The 12,311-nt window shown below is 39.3% G+C and overlaps 1 protein-coding gene across 2 annotated transcripts; it reads left to right on the top strand.

Moving 5' to 3' along the window:
• Positions 1-2,384: 2,384 nt before the first annotated feature.
• cltrn (collectrin, amino acid transport regulator) lies at positions 2,385-9,138 on the top strand. Of its 2 annotated transcripts, XM_006790242.2 has the most exons (6): positions 2,385-2,688; positions 3,135-3,193; positions 5,682-5,767; positions 5,891-6,004; positions 8,316-8,510; positions 8,599-9,138. In XM_006790242.2, exons 1-6 carry the CDS (start codon positions 2,622-2,624, stop codon positions 8,726-8,728), a joined length of 651 nt encoding a protein of 216 aa, XP_006790305.1. In that variant the 5' UTR covers positions 2,385-2,621; the 3' UTR covers positions 8,729-9,138. The 2 variants fall into 2 exon arrangements, with proteins under 2 accessions (XP_006790305.1, XP_035763341.1); XM_035907448.2 differs by lacking the exon at positions 3,135-3,193.
• Positions 9,139-12,311: the final 3,173 nt, after the last annotated feature.

The following is a 12,311-nucleotide window of genomic DNA, read 5'->3' as shown; positions in this document are numbered from 1 at the left end:
GTCTAAACAATGTTCCAATAAAAGGTCAGAAGAGTGCCAAGAAAATGTCCCTCTCATCATTACACCATCACCACCAGCCTGAACCACGGATACAAGGAAGGACACATCCAGCCTTTCATGCTGTTGACACCAATTTCTGAGAAATTGAGACTCATCGGATAGATATTATCGATTTTTCTGCAAACCCCAGAGATGGCAATGTGGGAAACTCGGACCAGCCCATCAGGTGCCAAACTCACTTAAACTGCCTGTCTTCCCCATTCTGCTGCTCGGTTTGAGGTTTAGCTGGTCATCTTAACCATGTTTAAATGCCTAAATGCACTGAGTTGCTCCCATTTGATTGGCTGATTTGTCGAGGAAGGAGGAAGGAAGAGGAAAGACCAGTTATTCTTACTGCAACCCAGTGGCTCAACCCTCAGTGATGCGTCATCGTGGTCTGTTTTATTGGAAAACACTTATGACATTTTATGGGTACAAAAGATCGTTTATTGTAGGAGAGTGTCATGTGGTCTGCTGTGGTGTTTTAAATCACTGAAACAGTCTGTTATCGGGGGAATGAGACTTTACATTCAAACCTGACCCATGTGAACTTAATTTCCAATAAATGGCGGTTTCAAACGTACTTTTCTGAGACAGTGGTTAAAAAATTAACCTAACAGCTGATGAGGAAGAATTGATCATTAACCTTATATAAGTGAGCGCTTAGATATTGATTGACTGAATAACTGAAAGTGTTTGCAAAGGCTTTTTCAGTAAAGAGGATGAGAAAGAGCTCACTGCGATCTGTTGTGGGAGATTTTATTTCTGCATCACATAGCAAAGCTAGGTTAGACCTGATAACCATGTAGGGAGGAACAGGGAGTGTGGAGAGTACAGTTTGTCCTGCTTGACTCTGACCGAGCAGGACTGGGTCAGAAAGGACAGAGAGTGCTGGGCTGATTTCACCTGTATCCCAAATCAGACTTTTGGGCTTAACCCTCAAGCAACCAAAATATTTTAGTGACTAAAATAATCAAGTGACTTCGCTTCGTTTCATACAGAAGTACTGTTTTGTGTATCATACTTGTACTCTTCCCTTTATCTGTGATATTTATTCTGATAACATGATTTTCAAGGGGTTTGAATCCACCGTCCGGTGTGTGTGTAGTCTCCATATGTCCAAAACATGCAGCTACAGTATGGGATCAGCTTCACCGCTAATTCTGAATTGACCGTAAGTGTGAATGTGAGTGCAAATGGTTTTCTGCACTCCGCCTCTCACCCTGTGGCAAGTTAACTAGTAAACCCAACTCATCTCCTTCAGCTGACCTGTTTGCATCCTCATTTTATGCATCAAGTATCCTCAAGGCTTCTCCTGCAGTCAATCTTGCTACCTCATTTCATGATCTAGTGTAAACATATGGCTGGGTCGCCGGCGGGTTAAATGAACTGCACCTGAAATGGACCTGTTCTGCTTATCCTTATTTTCTGTCATTTGTATAGCCTCTTAGTCTGAAATAATGAGATTGTTGTTTTTCATATCCTTGATTTGTCTTAGGTGATAAAGACCCTTCTTGTTTAAATCCTGTCATTGCACGGGGGAGCCAATCAGAAGAACGGTGACTTAAAATCCAAGTGTTTACTCTTGTACTGTCAGTATTTACAAGTTCCAGAAGGGCTGGCACATATGAGAAATCTGACTCTGGAGTACTGCCCTCTCTCTCTCTTTTCGACTTTTATTTCTATGGCACATGCACTCTGATACCAGCAGTGATCATGTTTACCACCACTTACCAACAGCAGCACTGCTTTAGAACAGAACAAACCATCCAGCCTTTGCAAAGATCACGGCTCCTCGAGATAGTTTAATACCTGTGGCTGGGTGAGGGGATTTTGTAAATGCTGTGCAAGGATTTATAAGTGGGGCTCAGGGTTCCAGGCTTAGACAACAACAACAACAACAACAACAACAACAACTGTACTACAACTACACCCTGTGGGTCGCACTATTTGCTCTTCTTCTAAATTCCTCTGTTAGTTTCACCTTTAATGTTTTAATGTTGTTTTCTTTCAAAATGAAAGGTAACAGTTTACATATCATATCATATCATATCATATCATATCATATCATATCATATCATGTCATATCATATTATATCGTATATGTAAAAATAAAAATATGGAACTGGAAAAAATGATAACAGATCCACTTCTATTAATTAGTAGATGCTATATACTTTCCCAGGCTGTTTCTGTTTCTAGGGGTCACTACTTATTATACCATTTTAAGTGGCTGTAACTTGGAAGTTCACACACTGTGCTATACTAAGTAAATAGTAACAGACTGGGCCATTCTGTTCTCCTCTGGGAGGTCTGCCTCTATCACATTAGACCTATCTGGCTCCTTTGGAAAGCATGAACAAACAGCGCCCACTCGACTGTTTCCACGCAGTGCAGCGCAGTGACAGCCTTTTTTTTTTAACAGAGAGGACAGATTAGTTCAGGTGTGTCTTGGCTTAATCATTAAACCCTGGCTTTATCCAGTTAAATCCTCTGCCGACCTCTTTAGATCGGTGAATGCTGGGACCTTTGCCTGAGCTTTTACAGCATTGTGTTATTCTGCTTTTTGTTTTCTGGGAAAAATGTTGGAAAAGATCTTGCTCCTGCTCAGTTTGTCATTTTCTGTGGCGGAAGAGCTCTGTAAACCAGGTAAGGCTCTTAAAATGTAACCTTTGGTCAAATATTGTGTGTTCACATTTTTAAAAAAAAATACATAAATTCATTAATATGAGTAAACACAGGCTTTGTGTACAGGAGTTTTATCCCTTCTTAGCCCAGAAGTCAGTGTGGAATGCAGCTTCTAATCTCTTTACTGGAACAAAGTCAGATTAGACACATAACTTAGCATTTACCTCACAACAAGAGTTTCATTCATTCCATCGTGGTTGTAGACTTGAACAATGATCCTAAAATTGCTAATCTACAACCAAACTATGAGGAAATAGCTGAGAGAGACTAAATTTGATGCTGCTGCTCTTCGGATTCAGTCTATCAGCACAGGAAAGATAAACTGCAGCAGCTACACTTCTCATCTAAAGCCTAGCACAGCAATTCATGGCACGCAGAGGACATTTCAGTCTGTTTTATCTTTATAGGTGTTGGAGAAGCCTACAAAGTTCGATTCAGCATCAAAACCGCACTGGGAGATCAAGCTGTATGTATTTAAATATTCCTCCACATCCTCAGATCGCTCTTCTTGCCATAAACAGCTCTGACTTCATAATATTAAAAACAGGAATGCAATCCCATTTCCTTAAAAATTTGAATGTTTTGTGAATTATAAATAAAGAAAGGAATGATTTCCAACCTATATTTACAAAGAAAATGTGGTGGAACTGAGAAATGTGATCGTTCATGTCCAGCATTACAATCAGTTGAAGTTCCAGGTGCAACAATAGACCGGAAAAGCTGTGTAATGCTAAAAAAAACAAGCAAACACCTGCTTTGGACACATCTTAGTAATTAGATGAACAGGATTACGTATAAAAAAAAACATGCTAGGCAGGGTAAGTCTTTCAGAACACGGGGAGAATTTCAATACTCTGGCACAGATTTGTGGAACAAACAGAGAGAATTTTAATCTTCTACAGTACACTGATCATAGATAATATCATTAATGTTTCAGAGAATCCAGCAAAATCTCTATACGCAAGAGAAAAGGGCTGAAAATCACTGCTGAATGGCTGTCATGCCCTCAAAGAACACTTTAATATAAATCAGACCTGAATCTGGAGTGAACATCACCGCATGGGCTCAGGAATACTTTTGAAAGTTCAAAGTGTACCGTGCAAATAAAAAATACATGCAGAAACAAGATCCAGAGATGCTGCTGTCTCCGTTTATGGAGCTCATTCAAAAGAGATTGAGACAAAGAGGAAAAACCTCCTGAACAGCTTTCCTCTTTAAGATCTGTGATGGCACTGAGTGCTTTTGTGAAGATACCACGGGCAACTTGCAAATCTTTAAAGGCACCGTTGAAACTCCACGATGCACTCACTAGCCACTTTATTAGGACCTGCTTCTATCTGCCTTAATCCTTTATCTCAACAAAGCGGTGAAAACATTTCTTCAGAGTTTTATGCAGCGACTGCAAATTTTGTACGCACATCCATTATGTGAATCTCCCTTTGCACATTCCAAAGGTGTCTGTTGGGCGGAGATCTGGTGACTGTGGAGGTTATTTGAGTACAGTGAACTCACTGTCATGCTCAAGGAACCAGTTTGAGATAATCTGAACTTTGTGGCTGGGTTGTTATTGTGTTGAAAGCAGCTATTAGAAGATGGGTACACTGTGGTCACAAAGGGATAGATGCTGTCAGCAACAATGCTTAAGCAGGATGTGGCCTTTAATTTAAGCACTAAAAGCACCAGAGTGTGCCAAAAAATATCCCTCACCCTATTACAACACCAGGAGCATCCTGAACTGTTGATACACAGCATCCAACTCCAAGCCTTGAGGGCCGGTGTCCTGCAGGTTTCAGATACCCTGGGTCAACACACCTGAATCAAATGATTAGTTCATTACCAGGCCTCTGGAGAACTTCAAGACATGTTAAGGGGGTAATTTAGCCGTTTAAATCAACTGTGTTGGATCAAGGACACGTCTAAAACCTGCAGGACACCGGCCCCTCAAGGCCTGGAGTTGGACACCCCTGATTTTGACCTTATTAATGCTCATCTTTCTAATCTTCTATTGTCCAGTTTCCTGCTCTTAGCTAACAGGAGTGCTTCCCGGTGTGGTCTTCTGCTTTCTGCTTCAAGATCTGGTGTGCTATGCGTCGAGAGATCATCTTTTGTGTGGTTGTAACTGGTAGTTATGAGTTGCTTTTGCCTTCCTGTTAACTCAAAGCAGTCTTGTCATTGTTCTCTGACCCCTTTGCATCAACAAGGCATTTTCACATAGAGAACTGCTGCTTACTGGATATTTTCTCTCTGTTTTCTGGACTGTTTTTTGTTACAGATGGTTGTGTGCGAACATCTAAGCAAATCAGAAATTCCTGAAATACTCAGAACCCGGACGTGTGGCATTAAAAGCCACTGACATGCATGCTTGCATGTGGTTGGACAATTAGATATGTATGTTAATGAGCAGTTAAACAGATGTACCTAATAAGGTGGTCGTGATTGCATACGTAGATTTTAAAATTGAAAGTCTTGCTTATTTCAGCAAGAAAATGCCAAACCACATTCGTTGGGTACTGCGGCAGAGAAAATCGAGAATCGAGAGATTAAACGGTCTGTTCAGACCTGTTAGGCATGCACCGTTCTGCACATTATGAAGGAACAAATATGACAGAGGAGGCCTCAAATATCAGCAGCGATACAGCAGCAGTAAGTTTTTGGAAATTTCCAAATACTTACAGAGGGAGTAGAAATGCTACTTTTCCAATTTAAATGCAACTTGCTGATGGTATGAAATTTAAGACACACACACACTAACTAATTTCCAAATCATTAACTTCTGCTTTTATTAATATTTTACACGCCATCATTTTAGAGTCATGGTTACAATCAAGTGCTTAATATTAGCCAGAATTCTCTTAAAGTGCATGTGACTGCTTAATATGAGGCCAAGGTCCATGTGGCAAACAGTTAACCTTTGCTGAAAAACAGTCCCTAATCTGATGTTGCTGATTTTGCAGTATCCCTGGAACAAAAATGAAATGTTCCTTTTCCGGGCAGCTCTGGCTTTTGCCATGAGGGATTACACTAACGGAGAAGAATTTGGGTAAGACTGTTTTTGTGTCATCTGTTCTTAAACAGTTGTAAAAACATAATAGAACATCTCTTAACACGATAGGTGACTCACATTTTATAACTTCGCTTTTATTGTCTTGTAAACCTTCACCAGGGTTTCAGACGTCCATCCGTGTAACGAGACTCCGAGAGTGTCCTTCTGGTTTGTGGTGACGAGGCCGAACAACACCGAACTTGTTGATAAAGGAACTGTGGAGATGGCTATAAAGTAATCACATGCTACAGTTTTAGTTATTGGTACTATTATTGTTATATTTTCTTATTAGCTGGATGTAAATAATGGATGTTAAAGTATTTTTTTTTAAACATTTATTACCCATTTTATCATTTCCTAGAAAATTCTAAAATGACTAATAACTAATGGGTTTTCCAAATAAATATAAATGGGTAGCGTAATTATGTTCCCAATGAATGTTTGGCTCACATATGGTGCAAAAGTGCAGCTTTCTAGATTATGTAGCGCAGGAACAGGTGTGTCGTGACATTTTTTAATATTTTGCTTTAACACGTGTGCCTGTGTCATGGAGATTTGCCACTGCCAGAGGTTTGTTTTCTTTTGAACAAGGCTTCAAAGCTCCAACCTAAACCATAAACCACAAACCCGATCACTAACCTTAACACTTCAAACACTTTGCGTTCAAACACCATCTATTTTATGTATGCATGCATGAGCAGGTTTACCCTGGGTTATGCAGTGTGGCCATAGAAACGAAGTTGATCCCTTTTATTTTTATGAAGTAACAGGTTATTTTTGTACTTAAGTGAACATAATTTCCCTCATGTAGGTAATGAGCATTCTCATTTAAACATTTCCATCCATCCATCCATCCATCACACTTTTCTGGTCACCAGTCCATTACAGGGGAAACAGAGAGAGACGGCTGTTCACGCTCACACACAAGCCTGCTGTCTCCTTGGATTGTGAGAGGAAGCCAGGAGTGACAGGAGAGAAGCCACACAGGCAGGGGCACAATATGCAGTGTCCATAGTGAAAAGCCTCAACCAGCCATTAACATCCACTATTTTAATGGATCACAATAACTGATACAGATAGCAGTAGAATTTATTTAAAAAGCAAACAAATATTTTTGGTAACACCCCCCCCCCCCCCCCGCCCCCCTAAAAAAAGCACCAAACAAATCCTCTGTTTCTACTGTAAATACATGTGTTATGTAGAGCAGCATAACTTAACGCAGGTGCTCTTCACCACTTTTGTATTTTTTTAGCATTTACGGTTAGCATTTATGAAGCTCAAATTTTGTATGGGACTTTGCACCGAACCACTTATCTTTGAAGGTTTTCCAGGCTCACATCTAGGAGGAGACTCACAGGCAGACTTTGGAATCACAGATTTCCCGAGATTCTGGCACAAATTCACCAGCTTGTAGAAATTATGTGGGAAGTCAGGGTATTTTGAAGCTTTTTTTCCTGTACAGGAACGATAAGGTCAGCTAATTAAAAAAGAAAGTTTTAAAATTGTAGTTTGAATTCAAACTACAGCCAATGTTTTTATACAGTTTAATACCTGTAAGAATGCATTGATTACTATTTCTGATCCTCAGCAGCTTTGGCCCACTTCAGTAGCTTCTGTGTCCAGCTTGTACAGCAGGTCCTGCAGAGGAACTGGCCAACTGCAAACTAACTTAATGGGTTCGCAGTGTGTATACCACTCACTGTTGAGGCGCTGCTGTGTTAACTTGGCATACTTTCACCACCTCCTCTTGTCTGCCTCCTTAATGCATTCGTTTCAGGGGATGCTAAGTTCTAAGACGACAAACTGGTTTCAAAGCTTCCAAAAAACAGTTCCAGCCCCAGGTCAACCTAAAAGTTAAAAACAGTTTTATCACTCATGATAAAAAATGCTTTTGTGTGTGTGAGTCATCAGTTTTAAGAAGTACTTAGAGATCCCCTGGAGGATGTACTGTACTGAGAAATGACCCTGACCGGAGGAAGGAGTTTAAAATCGGCTACATTTAAGCATTACTGAAACAATGTTGCATGAACACATGGAGCAAAAGTGTGACTTTAACATACGCATACTTGTGTTTTTGACACAAGGTTGCAAATCCTTAAGCATTTGGCTAATGAAACACTTTGTGATTTTGTCTCTGCGCACCACTACAGTGGATTTTATCTGGATATGATTAAAACGCAGCTTTAATTAAAGCTGCATTAACCTCAATTGCAGCCACTTTCATGTATTGTCTCTATTTTCAGAGTAATTGGACAACTGACTGTCAAGTAGTTGAGAAATAACTTGCATTTTGTGGCCTTAACGCTCAACATGACGTCCAAAGACAAGTGAAAGAGGCCATCATTAGGCTTGGAAAATCTAAATAAATCCATCTGACAACCAGAACGATGGGAAGAGAAAAGTATTTCTAGATCTACTGGATTTAATCAACTTAGGTGGTGTAAAGAGGCAAAACTGTAAAAACTGTGTTGCTGTCCAGAGTCAGTGCAGTTTGGCCTTTTCCAGAATAATCCCCTTAAATGAAATCTTTTCCTTTGTCCAATAGAAAGTCGAGAAATCGAATCAACGGTGCTTTTCTGCTAACAGATCAAACTCTGGAGTTCGATGGCATCTATCCCACTCTGGCAGCACCGGTCTCCCCTGACACCCCTCCGTGGCTCATTGTCTTCGGGGTGGTCATGGGTGCAGTTAGCGTCGGCATCATCGCCCTGCTTGTGTATCCTCTGGTCCAAAGAAAACTGTGAGCAGATGACTGTGGATGTATTTTCATTTAGCTTTTTGAAAATATGATAACTGAGCTTCATTTGATCTGCTCATTCTTTTCGTAGGAAGAAAAACATGGATGCAGATGACGAGGACAGCGACGAAGAGACGGGGGTGAAAACGGCTGAAAACGGTGCAAATGATGGCATTTATAACTCGACGTTCTCGGACGATGAGCGATTCACGCAGATGTAAAGTGCTCTTATAAAACAACTGCCGTGCAACAGTGTGAAAAATAATGTGATTTTCTTTAAAGTTTCTAATGTAATTCATTTCAGTTTTGACATGTGAATTTGCTGGGCCTTTCAATACAATAATCACAGGCTGCCTTAAACAAATCCAGTGTTTCACACTATTTAACTGCCGTTTTACATATAAATGTGTTTTTTTTCCTCAACCAAAGTGTTGAAGGATGATTTATCAAAGATCTCTGTATGACAGGTTGTGTTAAGATATTTTGCCAAAGTGTGGTCTATATACTAACCATTTACAACCAGTCAAATGGTCCCATTTATGAAGAAGGCTCATTCCTACCTTTGTAAGTCTAGGAGGCCTGGCTTTATGATTACCTTTGAAGGAATTTAATAAAATCCTCTGTTAAACCACTCACGGTTCCTTATCTGCACTCAGTGTTGGTACAAAATTTCAAGATTATGTGCGAACAGGTGTTTAAACTGCAATGTTTGACTTGCTGTATTCTGCCTCCCTGCAGAGCATTTGGAGAAAAGTAACAGGGCATTTCCCTCAAACGATTTAACACTGGTGACCTTTCACAGGCAGTAAACTGTTACCAGTAATTCTGGTAAAGAGTTTGGTCATATTACTGGTATTTCTGAGTAACATAAAAGACATTATTAAAGACAGCGACGTGACACTCTATAGATTTTTCTTCAGGGTTCTTAGAGTTCTGTAAAGATGTTGAATATCCCACCCCTCTCACCAAAGAGCCAATCAACAGCTAAACCTAGAAACATACGAGCCAATCACGATGCAGCATTGATCCAGTAGCGCTTGACAGCTCTGTGCTGGCAGGTAAATCCACTTGTTAATGAAATTGTAGCTTGCATGCAGCTGCATTCGCTCGGTGCTCTCATGGGATCAGCAGAGATGATGAATTTGTTGGCACTTACCGGATTAAGACTAATAAAGTCTTAATGCTGATGGTGAAAAAAAGAACTTTATAGCTTATCTGGTGCAAATTCACCAAACATTTGAACATTTTTAAAAAATCACATTTGATATTTGGTTTCGTAAATGCAGTTTTGATGCCACAGTGGTAACATTTATGGATGTCTGTCTTTAGAGAGGGGCAATAACACCACTAAATAGGCACTTCTATTAACATGTGGTAAAAAGTAAATGACGTGGTTCTTATATAGAGCTGTTCTACTCTGCTTGAGCACTCAAAGCACTTTGTTCAACTTGCCTCATTCATCCATTCACAGAAACACTTTTTTCATGCCTGAGTGGTTTCTATCTAATATTCACACTCAAATGAACTCTTTGAGAGCAACTTGGTGTTCAGTAACTTGCCCAAGGATACTTTGACTTAGTGACTAACTCAGAAATAATTCCAGTTGATGGTATTCTAATTTACAGAATAATTAGAGTTTATTAAACATTCATATGGCTCTAAGGGTTGTGGTAACTTTTCCAAATCTGTTTTTGACGTTGAATAAAATTATACAGATAAATAATCTGACTAAACTGAAGATATTTCTATTTATATGTATGCAGGCTGACTTTCTAGAAACTTCAGTTAACTTTCCAGACACACTGGACCCATTTGTTAATCAATAATGTGACCAAAGGGATGTTTGCAGATTCTTTTTAGGAGGACCCATAGCAGCAATGCTGTGGCCATTGTTCTGGAGGAAACATGCTATATGCTATATGTAAAAGGGCAAACAGTTTAAAAAAAAAAAAAAAAAAAAAAAGCAAATACAGAACTTTATATGCAGCCATGACAGTGATGAAAATTTCTGATTCCTCATTTTATTGACCTGGCCTTTTCACTTTCTCCGTTTGGTATTCTTACTCTTAAAATCCATGTCAAACTGTGCACTAAGGTTATAGGCACCATCCTTAAAACACAGAGGGTTTTCTCTTTGTTTTTGACCCTTAGCATCCCTCATATATTGAGTTCCAGATGGTTCCACCAGGGTAAAGGATTACTCTTCCTTTTTGTAAAAATTGTTTTCCCCCCATGATTCATGGGAACAATTTTTAGGGTGTTTACAACCATTAAGGTTTTTCTGTGCTAAAAGGTCACCGCGTGAGCCATTATGAGAACAGTTCGAATGGTTTGAGTTTGATGGGTGCTGTATTTATTCAAACTGGTTTGCACAGATGAGCAGCTATATCATACTTAACACAGAGGACGGAGGCTCAGGCAACACGGCCATCGTAAGAGACCACATCTCGAGAAATGTTCTTGAGATATCCCTCCCAAGACAATACTTAAAACCAGACTTGGAAAATGGACATAACCAATAACCCGAGGGACCTGAAATAATCAGAAGATGCCCTGCAACCTCACAACATTAAATAAACAAACAAACCAGAAAACTAGCCGCATTTCACTGGTTTCTCCAGTATCAGCTAAGAGATGGCTTTTTAGTCCCCACAAAAAATCATAGAAACAATAATCACATCGACCTAAATTTACAGTTTTCAACCAGAATTTAACGCAACTACAAGGAAAGTGGCGCCATCTCGTGGTGCCATTTAGCAATTGCAGCATACAAGGGATTTATGAATTTTCAATGAAGCATAAGTTACCGACACATACTTTTATCCGGGTCTAGTTGCTATGGTAAAATTAACCTTTATGACCTGAAGTATGACATAGTTACCTTTCTTTTTTTAAAATAAGCTTTTCTATTTTATTAGAAAATATAATCTAAGTGTGGGAGGATAAAAAAATTAAACAGCATTAAGTCTCTTTCGTTTCTTCTAGTTGAAGTGTGTTTTGAATTTTATGAATTTTAAGCTCTAAAAAACAAGAGAACTGTCATTTTCTTCTTCTTAATTATCAGTAACTATTTCCAGCTTTTCCTTTGTAATTTTCCAGCTGCAGTCCTTGTGTTTTAACTTCAGGTGGCACCATTGTACTGTCAGATATTGTTTCCTGGCCCAACGCTGGGGTCTTCACAGCACTTTTCTCAGCATCCCTTAAAGTGTGCATAAATGTACCTTTAAAGCATTTGAATTTCAAACATATTTTAATTTACTGTTATTTTATTTTTGTCTGACTACTTTTGAAGTGATAGCACAGCTCGACTTTCTCATTCTAACTTGTGTCTATATTTAGTTGATTATTAGATTCAGTGCGTTCTTGTGATCTGGGAGGAAACGTGTCATTGCTACAGCAATATCTGGCAGTACCATGCCAGACGATGCGCAGCATCCTGATAATATGCTGTGTGGTGATGGCGATTTATCATCTGGCCCGTTTCTTTTATTCTGCATTTCATTGTCTTGCCTCTTTTTTTTTTTCCTTGTCAGAAAGCCAAAGGTTTTCTGTCAAATTTAATTCGAAAAGCAATCCAATCTTATTAAAACCGAGGCTGATTAAGACCTAAATTCCCACTACAGAGGAAGCCAGGACAGGGGAAAAACTGAAGAAAGTAAAAATTGCTTTATGATGTTATAGAAAATAATGTTATTTTAATAACTCATTCTGATGTCCCCTGAATAATAAATTAGGTTTGAAATAGCTATAGAAATGAGTCATTGTCAGAATGACAAACTGCCTGAATAACATTACCAAATCTCA

This window comes from Neolamprologus brichardi, chromosome 23, assembly GCF_056152115.1.
Source record: "Neolamprologus brichardi isolate AB-2024 chromosome 23, ASM5615211v1, whole genome shotgun sequence".
Taxonomy (NCBI): Eukaryota; Metazoa; Chordata; class Actinopteri; order Cichliformes; family Cichlidae; genus Neolamprologus; species Neolamprologus brichardi.
Note: the sequence above shows the minus strand (reverse complement) of the source record. Positions and strands in the feature narration are given on the sequence as shown.